Source organism: Poecilia reticulata, chromosome 16 (assembly GCF_904066995.2).
Source record: "Poecilia reticulata chromosome 16, P_reticulata-male-v2, whole genome shotgun sequence".
In the NCBI taxonomy this organism is placed as follows: domain Eukaryota; kingdom Metazoa; phylum Chordata; class Actinopteri; order Cyprinodontiformes; family Poeciliidae; genus Poecilia; species Poecilia reticulata.
The window spans coordinates 24,544,982-24,566,047 of NC_088845.1; the positions used below are offsets into that span (position 1 = coordinate 24,544,982).

General features: G+C 39.6%; 1 protein-coding gene across 5 annotated transcripts in view; it reads right to left on the reverse strand.

Moving 5' to 3' along the window:
• The window catches only part of LOC103478352 (CUB and sushi domain-containing protein 3-like), a 245,173-nt gene extending 229,876 nt beyond the window's left edge, over window positions 1–15,297 (reverse strand). For 4 of the 5 annotated variants that reach the window (XM_081597601.1, XM_017309426.2, XM_008432118.3 and 1 more), the window contains exon 1: window positions 14,364–15,296. In XM_081597601.1, the coding sequence (XP_081453727.1) occupies window positions 14,364–14,541 (178 nt within the window). In that variant the 5' untranslated portion in view covers window positions 14,542–15,296. Of the gene's footprint in view, window positions 1–14,363 lie in introns of all 5 variants that reach the window. The other variant, XM_008432116.3, reaches the window with a different exon arrangement.
• Window positions 15,298–21,066: the final 5,769 nt, after the last annotated feature.

A 21,066-nucleotide genomic window follows, 5' to 3' on the forward strand; every position in this document is an offset into this window, starting at 1 on the left:
AATTTTATCCGTTCAGTCAGTTGACTAATCTTTCCCCTCTTTGTTGTATGTACCGTCCTGTGCCAGGCGATAAAATTTATCTGATCTGGCAGTACCTCTTGTTTTTCAATAATCGTTGCAATAAAGGAAATTTGTGAAAACATTTGGTGCTCTTGTTAATAGAATTCATTCGACTGCCAATTCAAGAAATATGGTTACACCCACTTTGGCAAATGTGTTTGTGAATTTGTTGCATTAATAGAGCAAAATAGCACATTAAAATCAAAGTGTTAATTAACTTGTGAATTGAACATTTCCAAGACACATTAGTGCGGTGAGTGTTGTGGTCCTTAAATAAAAATACGTCTAAATGTTGTCATATTTGAGGAGAGGAAAAAAAAATAGAGAAAAAACTGCGGAGACACAGACTGTGGCTCACTTTCACATGAATATCTGAGCCCAGCTCTCTCACTTCCACATTTTTTTTTTTTATATCTTGTTTTTTATTGCAGATGACAGATGAATCAATCTGCCCGTAAAAATAGAAACGAAAGACATAGGTCATCGGTGCACAGTGAAGGGGCTTTGCTTTAAAGGCAGACATATTATCCCCGTTTTCACCAGCTGACACAATTTTTGGAGGTCTTAATGAAATCAGTGTGATATGCTTTGGTCAATTATCCAACCGGGTCTCAGAAGTCCAATAAAACTCGTCTTTCTGGATGTTTTTGAAGGGTTAGTATGACGCTTGGCTTCTTTCTTGCCCCCTTTCTTTTTTTTTTCGCCTCATGTCTGTTTTTGTCGAAGATCGTGAAAACACAAATAAACAAAACTATGAAGAGTGAAGAGTGCCTTCAAAATTGAGCAAGACATCTGAAATAAGGACATGAAACAGACCAAGTGCTCTAGAGCACTCTCAGAAAGACTTCTATACAGTGCCTTACAAAAATAATTATAACCCTTGAGTTTTTCTACATTTTTTTCTGGTTTGGTTCACAAACTCTAATTTATTTTATTGGAGTGTATTTGATAAAAGAACGCAGATAACTATTAACCAAATGAGCACATTCATATTCGTGACATATGATCCTTTCAAGTCCAGATTTAAAAATCGGCAATATGATTTGAAAAGCTCTATCTAAATGAGCTTCAGCTATGTTGCAAAGAAAACAAGAAAACATGACAGTGTATCTAAATGTGCCACGCCAGATAAGTGGCTCTGCATTTGTTGGTTCTGTGACGTATCGTCTAAAGAGTCTGAATGCAATTCCACAGAGGCATTTTCAGGTTTTGGTTTATCACATAAAATGCTACAAAAAAAACTGTGAAGTTTTTAATTGTATTTTTAAACACTCGTTTATCTTGTCTGCATAGATTGTTTGTAATGTTTGTGATGCTTTGAGCTGAACAAGATTATTAAAACACATAGTGATAAGAACTTCAAAAGTTGTATGAAACATCTCAGCCCTTACATATATCTCAGTCAAGCCAATTAACTTAGTAATATTTTTGCCATATTGTGGTTCCATAAACTCTGGGCTTTACTTTTCCTCTGGATTCTCTTTAAATGTTTCATCCAAATGGACAACTTAAACAATGAAACCAAAATCTTCTAATAGTAACTTGCAAATAATTGCAATGTAAACAGTGCAACTAATTAATTTTTTGTAATTTACAACACAGAACGAATAGAAAATGCAGAAAAAATTACAAACCTAAACAGAGAATGGTGCATTGTGTAAGTTTTTGAAGTAACAATGATATCAGTGCTCCAAATACATATGCCTTTAAGGCACAGAAAAAGTGACAATTTCATAATATGCACCCTTTAAAATAGCTGCTATGCTAGGAGGATGGACAATATGGCAAAAAAAAAGTAATTTGGTTGATGCTGGGACATTTTTTCCACACAAATACACACGCTGAGTTATTGAAGGCACTGTGTGCATGTGTCATGAGCCATGCAGCTGAGAATGGGTGAGGTGAACTCTTTTCCTCTATGAGCTCTGACTTCGTGCAAAGATGTTTCAAGCCCTATTACACATACTTTTGGAGAGGGCTGAGCTTTTACCGAGTGCTTTCTTGCAGTACAGAGATATAAAAAAAAAAAACAGTTCCAATAATGTTTGACGTTTTTTTAAGTGATCTATTAAAGTTAACTTTACAATTCTTTGCCATTTTATTTTCTAAGCCAAGAAGCTAATATGTATCATTGGCTGTCTGTGTTTTTAAGATCCCAGTGCTTATATCCATCGCCTAATTAGCTTAGGGTAAGACTTCCTTAAAGTTGTCTTGCAGTAAACAACGTGTTACTATTCCTGACTCCAACTTGTGTTTATTAATGATCTAATTAATAACGCTTGGAAAACTACAATGGATCACAGTATTAACAGTCGTGGGTACGAGGTCGGAAAGACGTATGCAGATTGTTCATACATAAATAAATATTCACAGCAGTGCAGGCGAAATTAATAGAAAGTTGCATGAATAACTAAAACATACTTTCAGATTAAACAAGTAATGAGTGCTATTTTGAGCACTGGGAATTCACGATGGGTGGTCAAATCACCATTTAAACTTCATTAAGATTAGAGCAAATCTTCCTCTTCTCGATTTTAATGACTTTCTCCAACCAAAGCTTCTGCTTTTGTATTTGTGTTTTTTGTGTGTATTATCTTATGTCCATGCACCTGCCTCACGCTTCCTCTTTCTCATGACTGATGTTGTTGAATGCTTAATCAGATGGCGCTCTGCATGGCATTTCTTCTTGATTTGTCATGACAGTCTGTCACATATACTAAGGTAGACTTTTGCACCTCTCCTGGCTATGGTGCAAAAAAAGAAAAAGAATGGAAAATATAATGGTGCTTTGATTTGCACCTGACCTTAAAAAATTATTCAGCCAATATAGAGATATCCATCAGTATAACTTGGATACAGAACAAAGGGACATGGACCCTTTATTTAACAAAGCAAAGGTCAACAAACCAGCTGGTCTTCATTTGTGCAAAGGTTATTGTTTCGCTGTTGCATCCTCACCCGTTAAAAAACACTGCAGAGAGTTTCATCTTTTCACCAATATTGTGAGCTAAGCACAAAAAACAACAGTTTGTAAAAATATTAAAAAGAACTGGAAAGTGAAAAAAAATACAGGCAACTCCATTTAGTCTCATCTAGCCTAATTGCAAAGTTTCACAGCTTCAATGGTGTTAGAAATTGTTTTGTTTGACACTGGTCTGAATACAACTGCACACTTAGTTTCAGATTTCATTTGTGTGTAACGTTGTAACCATAAATTATCTTCCCCTCACTTGACCTTTGCTTTGTCTTTGTGTTGGTCTATTATGTAAATTCCCAAATAAATTCAGCAATGGACAAAATTAAAATTTGTGGTTTTAATTTTATAACAGTGTAATGGTGTCATGTTGTGCTGTTGAAAAGTGGACCCAAATGCAGAGAGACAGAGGCAGCTTGTAGTTAACAAATGTTTAATGAAAAAAAAAATTATGAAAGAAAACTTACAAAAAAAAACCCGCAGGGAGCCAGAGACAAACAAAAACAGGAATCCAGAACAATAACTCAGCAGGGAAAACTGGGAAAGTAGCAGGGTTTAACAGGAAACTAATGGGAGGAACCAGCAAGGAGTGACTGAGAATGAGTTACATATGTATACTGAGCAGGTTGATTACTGAACAAGAAATGGGTTGCAGGTGTGTGGTGAGAGAGGAGAAGGTAGGCTGAAGAGAAGAACAGAGCTAAAATGTCACATGGTTCGAGGGAGAGCACACAAACTGGGTAAATAGAGAAAGAGCACTTTGAAGTGACATTACATTGGAAACCTTGGCTTTAGAGGTCCAAGAACATTCTTTTCTACATTTTCGAAAAATCGTGTTCTGAGGTGTCGCCATAAAATGGGGACGGAAGAGAAAACCATTTTTCACCCACGAAACCAGGAGCTCAAACAGTGACGACTTCAATGGCCACATCAACAACCTTAGTGGAGAGAAATCTTAAACTGATGTCCCCATAGAAAAGGATTTTATCTGCATGAACATGCTGCACCCTCACATTTCATAGTGATAGAATGTGCATAATCGCAGCCCCTCACCACGCTTGTCTGCATGCTTGATGAAAGGGAAATGGGCTTCCGCACAACAAAAACAGAAAAAGAGGCTTTCCAGCGAATCACTATTACCTCATGAGTGTGTCAGTGCAATTTGGAGAAGGGGTTTAGAAATATTCCATTTGGTGGTTTTAAATTGCCAACCACCGAGGTGAAAAATACTAAAATCAAATACATTGCCACGCTTAACACAGCTGGCACATAAACAAGTACACACACCGAACACTCACCACTGCAGGGATAAAGCAGGTCGTGTGCCTGGCTAGCCAAGCATTATGACTATTTCCCCAAGTCCGTTTGCTGCCGGCGCTTTAGCTACTTCCCAACAGATACAGTGTGTTGTGGCTAGACACCAATACCTCCTCAAAGTGCTAGTGAGCCGTGTTGCAACTGATGCCAGACCACCGCTGTGAGAGCTGCTGTACAACACAGAACTGTGTGCCAACAGCACATCTAATAGGATGCTTGTCTCTCTAGCCTCCAATATCCCAAACAAACAATAACGTCAACGCTTCCTTTTCCCCCCGAAAACGGAAGAGGAAAGAAGCTCCGAAAACAATCTATCTTCTTCTATCTGAAGGCAACTGCAGAGGCTAAAACATTGCTGGACAGTTTTTACTCTCCAGGTAAACATCTACATCCAGTTAAAAGGCTGTTCACAGAGAAAAAAAAAAAAAAAGAAGGAAAAAAAGACATGTTTGCTCGTTCAGCTTGCTGGAAACACAGTTCCGGGCTAAAAACAGGCCCTTATTAATGTTTAGCTGCTTATATATTCTGCTTAATTTGTTTGACCATTTGTACACAACCTGCTGCCCCTCCAGGAAGGAAAAGTAATGGAGGCAGCAGTTTAGAACTGCAGATTTAGATCCTCCATGCAAAAAAAGTAACAGCTGCAGCAGATTTACCACTTTTTCAACCTGCAGGCTACAGTTACCCATAAATCCTTTAGAAACTTCTTGTGCAGTTGTGTTAACCTCTTAGATTAATAAAATGTATGGTAAAAAGCTGAACATTATTGTGTAATGAATGCACGGTACAAATAGATATTCATTTGGGCCCCAAAGCGTCGACTTTAGCTGGGAAAATGTTCTTTTGTTAACCTTTCTCACTTGGAGCCTTTAACTCATTGTCTTTATGACCATTGCATCAAGTTTAATGAAATGATAGCTATTGAAATCCAAACCATTCAAATTGGTAATATTTTTCACTGACGGCTGACCTTGGCATCTCATTAACCAGAGACATTAGAATAAAGATCAAATGTTCAAAATTCTTTGCGTATGAATGGCTCATTTGAATAATTCATTTTCCAGTTTGGAGAGATAACACAACAAACAATTCCAATGAATTTCAAAAACAAGAATTGGATGCACAAGGTCAAGCTAACTGTGAGTTTCCTCCCATCCACTTAGGATCAAAAACTGACATACAAACAAAAATATGTTCAGACAACTACAGTAATATTTGGGTAAATGTCCCAATAGCTGACAGCTTATGTTTAGGTAGTATTTGTAAAGACTGCATTTGATGGTTGAAGAATAGTCCTCCAACTTTTAGCAGATTTGAGATCAGGCATCATAAATAATGAATGTTTGCTTTATTATCCATTTCAAAAGGGCTTTGGTTTGAGTTTGTGGTTATTGTCCTGCTGTGCCACAGGTTTTAACCATCACACCAATCCTGGAGCAACCTGTCACTTATTTAAGATTGCTGAGACACCAGAGTCACTGTCCTAAGTACAAACAGTTTTGCATCACCCTAATCTGAGAGGGTACTGAATGATGGGGAAAAAAAAAAAATCCCAAATATCAATCCCCACTAAAAATTTGCAGTTGTCTTGGTGGTCAAACCACGTTTCTTTTGGAGAAAAACTGTTGAGTCAGAAAAGACCGAACTACTTGGCTGCAACGTAAGGAACAATGCAGTGAAGACAATCAAACTTATGAACTGTATAGTCGCTGTCAGGCATGGTAGAGGTGGCAACATGCTGAGGGTCTGTTTTGCTTCTAGTTGTGTGGGTGCGTTGCAGAGGGAATGAATAATGAGGACTGGGAAAACTTTGCCAATTCTGCCAAGAAGAATGAGTCGAACACTGAGCCAAAAATAACGGCAGTAGCTTGTAGACTGCTACAAAAATTGTATGCAGTCAAGATATCCAATTATTAGTGGACATGTATATCTGTATTTGAGCTTGTGTTTACAATGTTGACTGTACGAATTAAAGAATATTCTAAATAAATTCAAATATGTACCTCTAAATGCTTATAAAAAAAATAATTGAAACGTGTGTTGTGTAATCACTCAACAGTTCCAAAGCTACTTTACAATTCCTAAATGATTATGACGTTCGTGTCCTTGCTGAGTACGTAAACTTCAAACTAGCAATCTATACAAGCCCAAAGGGACATCAGTTTCCATCTAATTTTACTAGAAACCACAAGACTGAAGTCTGAGTCGCAACCGTATTAAATTCAAGACAATTTACAACGGTGAGCTCTTGCGTTCCCAGATTTCAGCAGCCTGAGTCCCAGTGTTTTTAATTATATCCCTTTGTCATTTTACAACAAACAGAAACCAAAGGACAGCAATCAGAACCCTGGAAATGACTCAAAAACCTTCAACCTTGGAATTGCAAACATGTGTTTTGACCTCCTGATCTCATTAGCCTCTACAATATGAAAATAAATGAAGCTGTGTTTCTAATTCTTGAAGAGCAGGACTTTGTTTTCTCTCCAGAGAGACTTTAGTCTCTAAACAATTGAACATTGCAATGGTCGCCACAAATTCCTATTTTGCATTTATATATCACAACGACCTCAAAGAACAGAAAAAGTCTTTATGTAGATCTAATTTTCTTATAATTCAGAAATATCCACCCACTGATTGCGGAAGGGAATCTAAACTGCTTATTTAAATGAATAAAAGATTTTCTTCGTCTTTACTTCCTAAAAAGCAAATTGCGCGTTAGTTTAATTGACGTCGGTGGTATTCTAATTTCGACATGGCCTTCGATTCAGCTGCTTTGATACACACAAACATGCCTTCCTGGCACCTTTAATTAGAAAACTTTAAACTCCAGTCAAAAAGATTCTACTTCACCCCACGAGATTTTAGACTCCTCCCAATTTCTGTGCCATTCTACACAAATACAATATCACACGCAGCAGCGTGAATTGCATTGCTGCTTGCTATTCTCCTCAGTGGAATCTTCCTATATGTACCAGAGTAAAAAATAAGTTATTTTCCTCCTCTAACCTGCTGCTGTCAGAGTTCACTGGTTCCAAAGGTTGGACTGGAAGTGCAGCGCCATGATTGCTCTCACATTTATTTGTTGTCTGCAGTGAGATGATAGTGGCTGCCTGGACTCTTGTTCAACCTCTCTGTACCAGTGACATTGCACCTCCGTGTTTATGCTCCCATGACCGAAGGTGTATCTTGTTTCACTCAGAAAATATGAGCATTCGAAGAAAGCATATTTGGACCAAGCAGATTAACTAAAATCTACGTTGCAAAGAGTTACGTTTCTAACTAATGAAACACTGCAGGAAGGTGGATAGAGCACGCTGGGCTTTTTTTTTTTTTTTTCTAGCAGAAAATAGACAGGGTAGGATGAGCCTGTGCTTTAAGACATGTGGCTCTAGTGGCAGGGATGAAAGGCTAATGTGCGCAGCATGGCACCCTGAAACCACATTAACAGCGGATCAATATATATATATATATATATATTTTTTTTTTTTTCCTTTTTCAAAGCTCACAGCAGAAATCTGACTCTGTTTTCTCGGCTGAGAAAACACTTTAACAGTGCCACAAAATATTTTCCTTCTTCCGGTGGAGCGCGGAAAAAATTAAAAAGACTCAAACTAATTAAAAGAAATCTCTCGATGATGGAAAAAATCACAACTCTTTCAAAATGTTTATCTGCATGCGACTCAAAAACCATTAAGACGACACGATGTGCCTTCCTCCTCCTCCTCCTGCCTGATTTCAAGAAGACTACGTGTGCAGTCTTTTGTTCTGCCTCTCTAGCACTGATGAGCATTGATGGTTGTTTAACTTTAAGCACCCTTTCCAAAATTAAACATGAATGATCCTCTAGTCACAATCATTTAAGACCAAATAAAATATATATATATATTGTAACTGTTTCTGCTTCACCTGTATTAAAATGAACTGGGAATAAAAATTCAGAAACCTTCAATTTCCATCCACAAGAGTCTGCTTGTACTTTTAGAATTATATATTCCTGAGTTCTTCTCATATATTTTTTTTTGGTTGTTACAAGGTTAAATACTAATTAAAATAAACACTGATTGTTACGAGCAGTGGCATGGAAAGAAGCAGAAGAAATGTTTTTTTGTGGAAAACTGATTTTTGTTTGCAAAGCAAAGCGAGCCGCAGCGACAGGATTAGTTGAGAGTCTCCGAAGGTGTCTGTCATCATCGTCCATCATCCTAACTGATACCGACACGTGTTGTGGAACCACTGAAACCTTGAGCTGCAGTCTCCCTCCTTGGTTACCTTTGCGTCAGCTCACTTTGCTTCCCTGACCATGCCTTGGCGCCGCCTGCTCTCCTGTCACACATCAAAACAGCAGCCAGCAGCCACAGAAACAAAAAAGAGCAGCTGTGAGCTCTGTGGTGGAAGATTTATGAGGCTGCATGGATTTGCATAGTTACAGGTTGTCAAAATAAGACAAAAAAAAAACCGTAGTGCACAATAGCTGCAATTCTTAGCTAGATGAAAGGCTATGTAATAAGGTGGCATTTGTGGTGCCAGCCTCATTTTGTTGGCATCCCGGGTAAAGATGACTTAAAATAATTCCATATTTAATCGCAGTGGTATAACTCACAACTGAATAATTTAAGGGTTTGGGTGGGGGGGAGAAAAAAAATCAATCTTAAAGTACATTTATTCAGCTGTACAAAATTCAAAATTGCCATGTCAAGAAATAATTGCGCTGAGCAAATACAGCAGCTGCACAACTATTGGCCAAGCTTATGTCAATATTTTGCACAACCCTCTGTGAGCAACCCACAGGGTTGGAACCAGCATAGAGACGGATCTTTGACAACATTACTCTTTGAACAGTCTTCTTCCCAGAATCCTGTTCTCCTCTGTTAAGCTCTCTTCACTTCAACCACAGAGTAATGTGGCCATGGAAGGTTGATTTTTGTGTCTGCCAAACATTTTCTGTGTTGATTTGGTCAGTGTTGATGCACGTAGCGTTTTCTTGTGACCGGTTCTTTTTTTTTTTTATATCGAGTATGTCAAAGAGTTTTCACTGGGTTAAGCACTCTAACAAGATTGCCAGAATCCTTTGCAAGAAAATGTGGACCTTTCCATGTATTGCTTGTATTTTTCTGATATAAAAGTGAAGTAATAAACTTAAAAATGTATGTGTTTTTTGTTGTTGTTATTTTGGGTAGCAATATGTGTTCCCCCAGGGATTTTATTTATGTTATTTCTTAACGTATACATCTCCTCCCACTTACGCATGCAAGCACACCCATTTCTTTTTTTGTCTGAGACAAAGCAATAATACACAGAATTTTACTTTACTTTACATCTAGAATAGTTGCTAGTGTGCTATTTGTGATCAAGGTTAAAGATGTATCTTCCTTTTTGTATTCATAGCACATACTTGTTTGGAGACTATATCCCAACACAATTCTGCGGTTCTGTTTTTAATGCAACGTCTGATTAAGGTCAAACAAGCAAACATGTTTTTACTATCAGATATGCCTCTGGCAGATTACAGCCTAATCCACTCAAAAAAACGGCTCCTTAGGTGGAAGAGATATTCCACCTTGAATCTGTGGCCTTGTCTCTGGAAGCAGACTCCAGTGAACCTATTACATTTAATCTCAGCAAACTATTTGCTATTTCTCTTCCTGAAGACAAGATATTGCCAATATCTCATCGCCAGGAGAGCTGTCTACATTGGAAGTGACTTAAGCAAGGCCAGTAAACTCTATCTGACCTTCACTGGGACCCATCAGGAACATCTAAGGGCTTGGCCCAAGCCTAAAAGCATGGGCAGTAGGCCACTGAGTGAGTCGAATTGTTCTTTGGAAGTCCATACGGAGAGTGTGCACAGGTATCAGCTCTGAGAAAACCATAAGGAGAGCGGGGAAATGGGTTTGAGAGGCTGGCTGATGTTGGTCCCAGCTCCATTTATGGTTCCTTTCAGAAATCTTCTCTGTCTACCAGACTTTCTGTTTTTTTCTGCTCTGCTGGTGGTAGTGTGGAGATCAAGAACCTTAAAGGCATGGGTGATAATGCCTTGCATTCCTTGTAGATAGAATATAATTACAGGGACAAATTGTAATCCCGATTAGCCCCAGTAGCCTTTACAGACTGTTTACATAATCACACTGAGATAAAGCCTTCATCATGTGTCTCACTGACCAGATTACAGTCCGTTCAGAACCCACCTGATTAGTTCCAATTAGTCCCTTCAAAAGCAGATCAGATCCATTTATCTAATAACCCACTTTAATAAAAAAAAGAAATCAAGTGAAGACCCAGGTGATATTATGTCTAAGCTAAAGTTTAAGTGAAAAAAAAAGTCTTAAATTGAAAGTACACCTGAGGTAACCTTTCCAGTAACAAAACCCAAACAGTAGGAGCCGACAGACGGACAGTTTCGTCATATCACTGCTGTTAATCGCTCGCTTGTAGAAACATACCTTTTACTTACATTCAAACTGTTTTCCATGTGCTTTCAGCTTAATGACTGAGCTACTTCTAGGCTTGCTCTAATTCAGAGACACAAAGCAAGAAGCTGTGACCACTATCTAAATAAAGCACTCACCGCCATGAAGTGGTGCTTTTTCTAGAAATATGACAGACTTTCTTGTGTTAAAAAATGTGAATATAATCAAAACCAGAACCATAAAAAACAAGACTTAAATACAGCTCATCTTCCAATGCCACCAAAGGGTGGGGTGGGGGGAGGGGGGATGGCTGTCCCTACAAATATGATCACTCCTCTTCTTCCTCCTGGGCCAAACAGTCTAATGAGAATCATTTATTTATGAATACGATATTAAGAGTGGGAAGACAAGCTATGATCAGTCGCCATGTTTATTTATGTGTTTACTTAATGACAATGTGCCAATTTTCATCCCTCGGAGTGTAACTTTAATAATGAATGTCACTAGTGTCAACCAGCTTCGTACATCAAGAATCTGAACATGTTTGCCAATTCCTCTTTCCAAACTAGCTCAAAAATGGTACGATCAGAGGAACAGTATCATGTGGATATCCATTTTTGAGATTCCAAAGTAGATTTCGGTCTGATCTTTGATCAGGCCAATCTAACACAAACATAATTTGATATGAACCACTCTATTCTAGATCAGGAAAACTCCGCACTTTTTTTCTCAAGTTTTTTTTTTTTTTTTACTGGTGCAGTAGCAACCAGAGTAACACGATCTCATACGCATCTCTATTGTGGAGTTTTTCTGTCAACCCCAAATTGAAAGCATGCGTCTGGATCCCAGCTCATCTAATTTCATTTTCACACAGGAGGAAAAAAAAAAAAAAAAGAAAGAAACTCTAGAAAAATGCCACTCTACAATCTCGGCTCCATAGGAATCTTTTTTTAATGGCATCATTATCTTAGCAGGAAAAGTGAGTCATAGGCCAGATCTAGTCGATATCTTTTTATCTCTGCAAACACTGTGTCAACTGTCAGAGCAGAGGAACAACAGCTGCTCGCTATTTCCTACACAGTTTTCCCAGAAAAAAAATGTAAAAAAAATGGGACCTGGGCCCTCTCCTCCTCCTCTTTTCTCCCTACTTCCCTAGCCAATTCCCGGCTGGCTGCCTCCCTAATAAGTAACAGAACTAGGAGGATTGGCACTGGCCTCAAGGTTTGACATTGCCTCAATGTGGGTGGTGATGAAACAGCACAGTGCCCGACTCTGCTCGACTCAACTTGGCTCATTCTTGGTAGGCGCCACATCCACCCCCAATAGACAGACACGAGAATTACTCACAGTAAGGGGGAGAGACAAAAAAAAGAGAAATCTGCATGTAAATTGATATCTGTGCTCATATTCTGAATCACATACAGCCATGCAACAGATAAGTAGCCATGCACTCTCATTCTCTTAACATCTGAATGCACACGCATGTTCAGAGGACGCACAAAAAAAGGCTTTAGAGGAGCCGTTGTTGAATGTTTCATTCCTTTTGGGTTCATTTCCAGTCTTTTCACACCAGCAGTCACAGAAGTGCATGCACAGGCCCCTCTTGACTGGTAAGAGACATTATATTTCTAGGTTTTGTTATTTGAATATTGCCCTGTTGGTTGAACACATGAACTAAAGCCCCTCTAAAATGTTCAGAAGGACCTCTATAACTGTAGTTTCATATGTAGATGCACAGATTACACAAAGGAGCAAAAACCACATAGTGAAATAAATATATTGTCATTTGGTGTGAGATCTGTTGTGTGTTTTTGTGGACCTCATCAAGTTAGATTGTAATAGTTTTAGAATCAAGTAAAGCTCAGATTACACTTTTAGTCCCAGAATCTAAAACCCTCAACTTGAACCAGGCTCCACTTAGCATTTTTTAACCATAACTGTATTTGTTAGCATTTTTTCATAAACACAAACCCATCACTACACTTCATACATGGTGTGTTGGTAAACCTCATATGCTAATTTTTGGTGTTTACATCCTAAATACTTGGGAGCATTTTGATGAAGGAATATGGCTCCCCACCCTGGGTGAGCTTCTGTCAGGGGGCAGCTAATGTCCTGAAAAAGAAACTCTGTCAGTTTTACAATGAATAAAACTAATAATGAAGATGACATCTGATGATTCACAGCTACCAGGCTGGCCCTAAATTAAAGGGCTATTCCACTTTGTGATCTGTATTTCAAACTATAAAATGCTTACACTGATCAAGCTGATGAAGTTCTGTGCTGAACAGAAATTCATTTAAACGATATTTGAGATTATGAAACATTTCCTCTGCATGTAAAGATCCCAAATGGATGAGTCTTGATGTTTGTTTGTTTCCATAGCAACCTCAGATTAAATGAAAACTCTGTAATTTAGGCCTATGACACCTGGTCTGAATTGTAAGGGGAAAAAAATCCCTATCTTTAATGATATGTAAATAGAGAAAAAAAAGAAGGCCCCATCCTGGGAGCTGTTACTGTCACTGCTCAGGAGAGGGCAGGTGGAACGGTTTCCAGAGACAGAGAGCAGAAGTAGCAGCAGAACATGTAACCTTTTGTAATTGCTGCTCAATTGTACAACTATCAATAACACAATAACATTAAAAAAATTCAGTTAGATTTGAAACAACGATTTTGGTGAAGGTTCACGAGCACAAATCTTCTTCTCCAAGCATCCCCCTGCCATGTCTTTCAATCCTAGTTACGTCCTGGTTAGACTTAATACAAGCAACAGTTGTTTTTAATCAATCTGACAGACGTCTTGTTTAAGCAGCAGGATTTACATTTTTGCGGAAGAAGTTGGTTAGACAATAGATTTTATTTTATCATTATTTTTCCTGAAGTGAGAACATTTTAGTCAGTGGATAAACCATGGGGACATTTCAACGATCCTTTGACATTTTTAAGATTTATGTCATTTCAGAAACCTAACCGGTATTTTTTTCATCAGCTGCAGCAAGCATTCAAGCTGCTTTAGAAAGAGCCCTCTGAATACTAAGGAGCCCACCTTTCACCTGCCCACAGTGGAGAGTCACACCATCAGCCAAATTGGTTCCACTTACTGCCTCGGCCATTGCGTGGTTTCAGAGTCACCGGCCTGTCGCAAATCAGGTATAAATACTTTAAAAACAAACTCTTCTATAAAACATAATCGCCCCTCCTTCCTGATCAGTCAGAATCTGAATAGAAATCTGCAGTGCATGCACTTGAGCCACAACAATTTACTAGTTAGGCTACTAAGCAAAGCAGCTCACGTAGGCTATTAGAAGAAGCGTAGGCTACCGCAAGAATCTCTATTGAGCGCTTCAGTCAAAGCCCGCATTGAGCGCAAAAAACCGCCAAACTGCGCCCTTTAAAAAAAAGAAGAAGAAAAAACTCAACCCAGAACAGCGGCTGTAGTCTCATTTGCGCACGTCTGGAACATTAACGCTTTTGACTCCTCGCCTGCGCGCACACACGCCTGCACACTCACACACGCGCGCGCGCGCACATGCCCACGCACGCATATACGCACCGGAGAAGCGCATTAGAAAACACACCAAAATTGCTGCAGTGGCTCGTACCTTTCACACAAGTGAACATCAGAGAAAAGACGAGATTCCAGAAAACAATTCCGGTCCTAATCCCCATCGTTTTGGCTTGAACAAAGTGCCCCCGGCCACATTTAACGCATCTCCTGTTGAAAACGTCCCGCAGCTCAATAGATCCACCGTAGTATCCGTCCCTGTAAATCCCCTTCATGTTCTCAGCTACAGCATGTAAGCCGGAGCGCAGCCTGCTTTTTCTCGTCCTGTCGGCCGGTGGAAGTGGATTCTCTCTCCTCAGAGGAGAAGCAGCAGACAGAGCCGCCCGCCGCGCTGTGTCAGCTGAGAGCAGAGGAGTGAGCGAGTCTGGATTTTAGGAGAGGACCACAGCAACCTGGACGAGGGCTCAACCATCTCTGCTGAGAGGGGCTTCAAGTGCGAAGATCTCTGAAGGCACGCTCCCACACTTGCTCTTCGGCATCTCCTCTTCTTCTTGTTCCCTATAAAAGCGGCTAAGGCAGTAGGGAGGCTTATACCTTTATCGATCAGCAATCGAACTGAGCTGAGTCCGAGAGAGAGGAAAAAAATTGTGATGGTGGGGAGGGGGCCTTATAGGAACAGAGAGAGGGAGAGAGAAAAAGAAGAGACAGAGAGAGAGGCAGAGAGAGAGAGAGAGAGAGGGAGAAGGTCCTGTGTAAGTATGAGTTGGCTGGTTGTGGGTAACAAATCATGAAGTGGGAACAGTGAGGTGTGGGTGGCGGAGAAAAGGAGAGGAGAGGGGGTGGGGGCGTCTTTATGAGCGGAATGTAAACCCTTTAGAGAGAGAAATGAATCCTGTTAAATGGCAGCATGTGGTTCATATGGAAGCGTGTGTCAGGGGAGGAAGCGGACTGTTAGGTGACGCTCAGAGGCGCGCAGCAGAAAGCCGCCTTGTTGGCAATCCTCATCATAACTCTGACTTTTCTTTTCTTCCCCCCCCCCCCCCCCCATTGTGGAGATCGAGCGGATCCCTTATTGGGAGTGATGGGGCTGGGTAATTTGCAATGCAAAAGATGGGATGATGACGGCGCAAAGAAACGCTGCTCAGCTGCAGTGTGGCTCTTCTGCCATCTAGCTTCGGAAGAGTCGTCGACCTTTACTTTGAATCGGGGAGTGAAGAAAAAGAAAAGGTGGGGGAGGCAGACGGACTTAAGGAGGTCTAGAGTGCTCACATGTAACCGTCAATTGGTCATAAAGATGCGAAAGTGTTCATATCCTATGAACTTTTCAACTGAACACCGGAAACATTTTTGTGCTTTGTTAGGAACAAAAATGGTGGTATTATACTTTCTTCCGGTTTTGTTATCTAAAAAAGAAGATAACTAAACGAGTCAGTACTTCATATAACCACCACACTTGTAATTTCTCTAGATTTGCACATCTAGATACTGAAACCTTTTCCACACACAGCATTCGCCATGAGAATGCTGCGTTCAGGGTGTTGTTCAGTGTCAGATTTCCCCAATATACTCCACTGATGAATGTAGCCCATAAAGTTTTCTTTTGGTTTTCGTGATCAGACTGCAAGGCTTAATTCTAACCTGCACTGTGTTTCCAACTGTTTTCAAATGATCTCGGATGACGATTATCAATATTGTGAAAATGAATCAAATTTAGGCTTGAATTTAGGGTTTCACCAACCGAGAGCAGCAGTTTGACATCAGATAAAGACTAAATCCATTATGTCCATTTATCTTGTGTTTAAATATTGCCCAATTAATAATTGTGGTTGAAATGACCTTCATAGGAATCAATATCCTGTGCTCTATTAGGAGGATTTATAAGCGACAAGTCAGCCGAGGCATAGTTCATGCAGAGTCCATAATAAATTAGGTTTGAGAGGACGGCTGGCGATGAAACATCATAACAGAAGCATATGAGCTGTCCATGGTGCTGAAACTATATACCAGCGTGAGAAAGATGATTTCAATATTAATTTGACAGGTTTTCACCATAAAAGAGAAAAAAAAACAAAGTCATAAGAATGATACATAATTTACTACACAGTCCTGGAAGAAACAGAAATCATCAATTTAGAAAAAAAAAAGAGAAGAAGTTAGTGGGATGATGGATGTGGCTTACTACAAGCTGAAAGAAGAAAAGCTTTTAGAGGTGGCAACAGACTTGAGATTGTGGTTCACCTTTCAGCAGCAGAGTGATCCAAAAACATACGGTGAATAGGAAAGGATTCATCTTTTCCACTTGTTTCTTGTGCTGCAGATTTTTCCAAATTGTATTAATGCATTTCTTTCCTCACAATTCTACACACAAATCCCCCATTATGACAATGTGACATTTTTTTGAGTGTTTTACAAATTTATTAAAAACAGAAAATAAAAACAATGTTCTTTATAACTTTGTTGATGATGCTCAAAATGTGAGCTGTGTCCACTATTCATCCGTTAAATGTTTATACCATGACTCCACCTGTGGTATAATAAGGTTGCAGAGAGCAACACAGACTGATGGGTAGAAATAATAATTCAACTTGTAGAGACCAAACCGTGATAAATGGAACATTTTACTGTAAGGCTGAGATACTTTAGGATTTACTTGGGATTTTTTTTTGTGTGTGTGTGCATAAATACCTCTGAATCTTGTTTTCTCAGATTTATGTTTTATTCATTATTTATTAAGTCCTTAGTAGCTAAAAAAATATACTTCAGAGCTTTGTGGGAATCACATTTTGCATGTCTCTCTGAACAGCTTGATACCAATCTAGCTCATTCTGCCCGTACAAACCGACTCTTCGCCACATAGAGATACATCTGTACCCCCCACCCCACCGGCTCCATTCCTCTGAAGAGCTGTTTATCACAATGGTTTATGCAGCCCAGGCGAGCCGCTGCTTATCCGGCAGTGTGAAGTGGAAGGTCCCTTATTCCCTCCTGGTATCAGAATTCTTCAGGTGTCTACAGGCCCAGTGGAAGTTGCTGCCGATGGATTGAGGCGCCAGGCAGCTTGTCTTTACCAGTGTAATCGACAGGTGGGCCCAGGAGACTAGGCTCTGGCCGTATTGACGTTGTTTGCCAGCTCCAACTTGATGCTTGATGAGTAATGAGACGGCGTCCTGCCTGACCCTCGTGTCGAACTACGTGAAACATTGTGTGTCCTTGTCTGCATCTGTAATTCATACATGCCGAATTCAACATGATGCCACTGCACAGTATGTGCGTGGCATACTGTCTGTCGTTCAGAGAGTCTTGAGTGATATATTTTTTGCAAACAGACACACTGGCTCACATACTAAAGCAGAAGCAATCTGTTTAATACACCTTGAAGCATTGATCCCTGTATTTAATTGAACAAGACATGGTCAGCTAACTAGCCTGATAATGCGACACCCAACCGGGCAGGCGGTCAAATGACTCTAGTGACTCTACTAACTCTGATTTTGCCCCTGGGGCCCCAGAAGGTTGTCCTTATGAGTCTGCCCTGTGTGTTCTGATTAGCAGAGACCTTGTTTGCTGGAGGAAGTTTCTGTGCAACGCGCCAACATAAAATCTTCCCAGAGGGAGATTCCAGACTCTACAGTAGTAGTCTTCATACAGTATGTATGGATGCTGCATATGGTTATGGCGGTCATGAATAGGTGTGTGTGTGCGTGTGTGGGTGGGTGCATGAATAAAAAGCGTCTGATGATTTGTGTGTATCCAACACTGGAGGCCCTTAGCGTAAGTCTGTTTTCATGAACGCATGCAGCAGCGGTATATGCCCTGGCGTACACACTGAAGAGGAAATCTTCACGCATGAGTTACATTTTGTGTGTGTTTATTTTTTCTTTTGGAGTTCAGGGGCAAAGTGCAGCTGGTGGGGCGTTAACAGAGTAAGCAGAGGGGTCGGATTAGCTGACTCGTTTACCAGGGTGGAATTTGTCTGAAAGTGGCCTCCCTCTCCCCCCCTTCTATCCAACACACACACACCTACACGCACGCACGCGCACACACACACACACACACACACACACACACACACACACACTCTACTACTTCCTGACGACTGGATTCAGCTTATCCTAGTCTGCTACATGTAGCAATCAAGGGGGAAGGGTAACAGTGGGGGGTATGTCAAAGGAGCAAAGGGTCTATGTATGTGTGAGCATCTGGAACATACTTCAAAGAAGACTTTAAAGCTTGCGATTTCAAACCAACATCTACAAGGAACTTGAGCAAGTGTTTGTTATATTTATTTTATTTTCTGAAATAAAACTGGACAGCAACAGAAGGTAAAACATGGAGCATTGGTCCTGAGGTCAAGAATAAACTGCTAAAATAAAAAAAATGCATAGAACAGTAAAATATTTCCATTCCACTTCACGATCATGCATTAGGTTTTGTTTGTTTGTAGCGCAAAATCCTAATAAAATGCGCTGACTTGTAACGTATTAAAATCTGAAATTTCTCAGGAGAAGCTAAGACAGTGCGGTCTTAGTTTATGTTTTTCTTCATATTTGTGGAAGCTATGAATCCCATTTTCACACCAGCTGACCTTTCTTCCACTCCAGGGCTTTAAGATGATGGGTTATAAACGGATTATGGCTGAAACAGAAAAAATAAATAAATAAATAAAAAAAAGTGAAAGACTGAAGTGGGATTTGAAAACAAGACGGCCTTTTCCCTTTGCGCAGAACCCGCTGCGAGCTGTAATTTTTAAGCTAGCAATTAAACAAAAGCACACCTTCACGGTATGATCTGATAGTTGGGGATGAAATTTAAAAATACGCGTTGACAATTTCCCCGACGCGCCTGGTATGATGATCATCAGTGCAGTTTAAGCACTGCGGCTCAGGGCCATGAGTCATGCCAAATTGTTCACTCTGAATAAATACTGATAAAAAAGGGACATCAAAAACATTTCTGATCTATTTATAGTTAGGGACCGTTGTGGAATTTGAGCAGCACCATCTTTATACACAGCACATCGATTACACATAAAAATATTATGTACGTTGTTTGGAAACCCCCCCTTCATTCTGTGTTTTTATTACACAATGTGCTTGTCTCTCCTTTCTCATTAGGACTTAGGAAAACTGCAGTCTGATCCCAGCTGACTCAACCCGCTCATATGCTTTGTTCATGCGTTTGACATTAAAAAATTTTAAGGCTTTTATCTTCAAGGAAATGTCTGAAACAGGAATATGAGGGAGGCGACGGGGGGGAACGGGAGATGAGAGAACAAGGAGTTCAGAGAAAACAAGGGTTAAGGGAATTGACTGAGGTATGATGGCAAACATAAAGGTGTGAGACAGAAAACAGATGTGAACTGAGGGAAGTGAAGGAATGACAGGGAAGGGCAGACGGGAAGGATGAATAAAGGTTGCCAGCTCCTAAAGATGAGGAGGAGAAGAGAAAAAAAATAAATGAAATAATTCTTGGAAGCCAAGTGAGTTTATTCCTTTTATCAAAAAGAGCTACATAATGCACACTTTAAAATAACACAACTCAGTGCTGAGTGAATGACACAGAACCCTGCGCTAATTTACATTTCTAAAACAAACAAGAGCAACAGTGAGCAACAGTGAGCTCTTCTGGACGTAAAAAGTCTTGTTGCGGCTTCTGATTCACACCAAGGATGTCTCCATCAAGAAAAATTTAAGTGGAAACAGTAAAAACTACTATCAAACTTTACATGACGACGAACAGACGCAGATTGTTTTATGATTTGTTTCCTGTGTGTCCAGGCAACTGTGTCTTAAATTTGCAGCAGGTCCAATCAAAACTCACTGTTACAGCATCAGGAAAGCAGGCTCACAGCAAAAAATAAATAAATAAATAAAAAAATAAAAAATGTCTTGAAAACCAGAAATGCACGACAGAAGAAAGGAAAGACAAATGGGCAGAAACAAGAGTTGATGTTTGTGAGTGAACTACAAAAATTGGATTTATGTACAGAAAAGTCAAATGTAAACATCATTAAAGCTGCAAGCCAGACTCTTCAGTGAAATCAATCAAACTCCCTTTAGAAACAATTTGTCACCTAAAGAACAACGTGTCAAGGTCAGTTTTTCCATTTGTTGAGGTCTTTTTTGTTGTCTTTATTTAATCAAAATTAAATTTGCCCAAGCTTTGACAATGACTTCACATTTATTAGTTCTTCTAAGTACGTATTCTACTTTGGGGGGTGTTGTCATATTTATAATCAGATTTCTCAGATGTGCTGACTTACATATTCAGTGCTGTTGCTTAAGAGCATCTCACGATTTCAGGAAAGTTTTGCAGTGATAAACAACATACCTGTTTGTCAAATGATTCAAGGCAGATCCATTTTTTAGATTGACGTAAGCCAAGTTTGCATAAAACTTCCTGCTCTGTTTGACATTCTGTCAGTAAGGTTTTCAAGTCCCATTTGTGTTTCCTTCAAAACTTCATCTGTTATTTCTTTTAAAAAAAACATATTTCTTGGTAGAAAAATGAATAATGAGCTCAAACCTACCAGGTAGCTACATTGTGCTAGCTCCTGCTGCCTTCCCCATCATCCCAATTAATTCAAGAGGGAAGAAGAATCAATTGGCAGTCCAGAAGACTGAAGTTGTTATCGTACGGTAAGGTAGTGTAAACTTAGACTGCATGCAGAGTCTGTCATTTTTCTGACAAGTATTGTAAAAGCAGCTGCATTAAAGCATTTTACTCTTTTTAGAAATGGCATTCATGCTCTGAATTAGTCAGACAGAAATATTCAAATAGTAATAAAAACACAATTATGC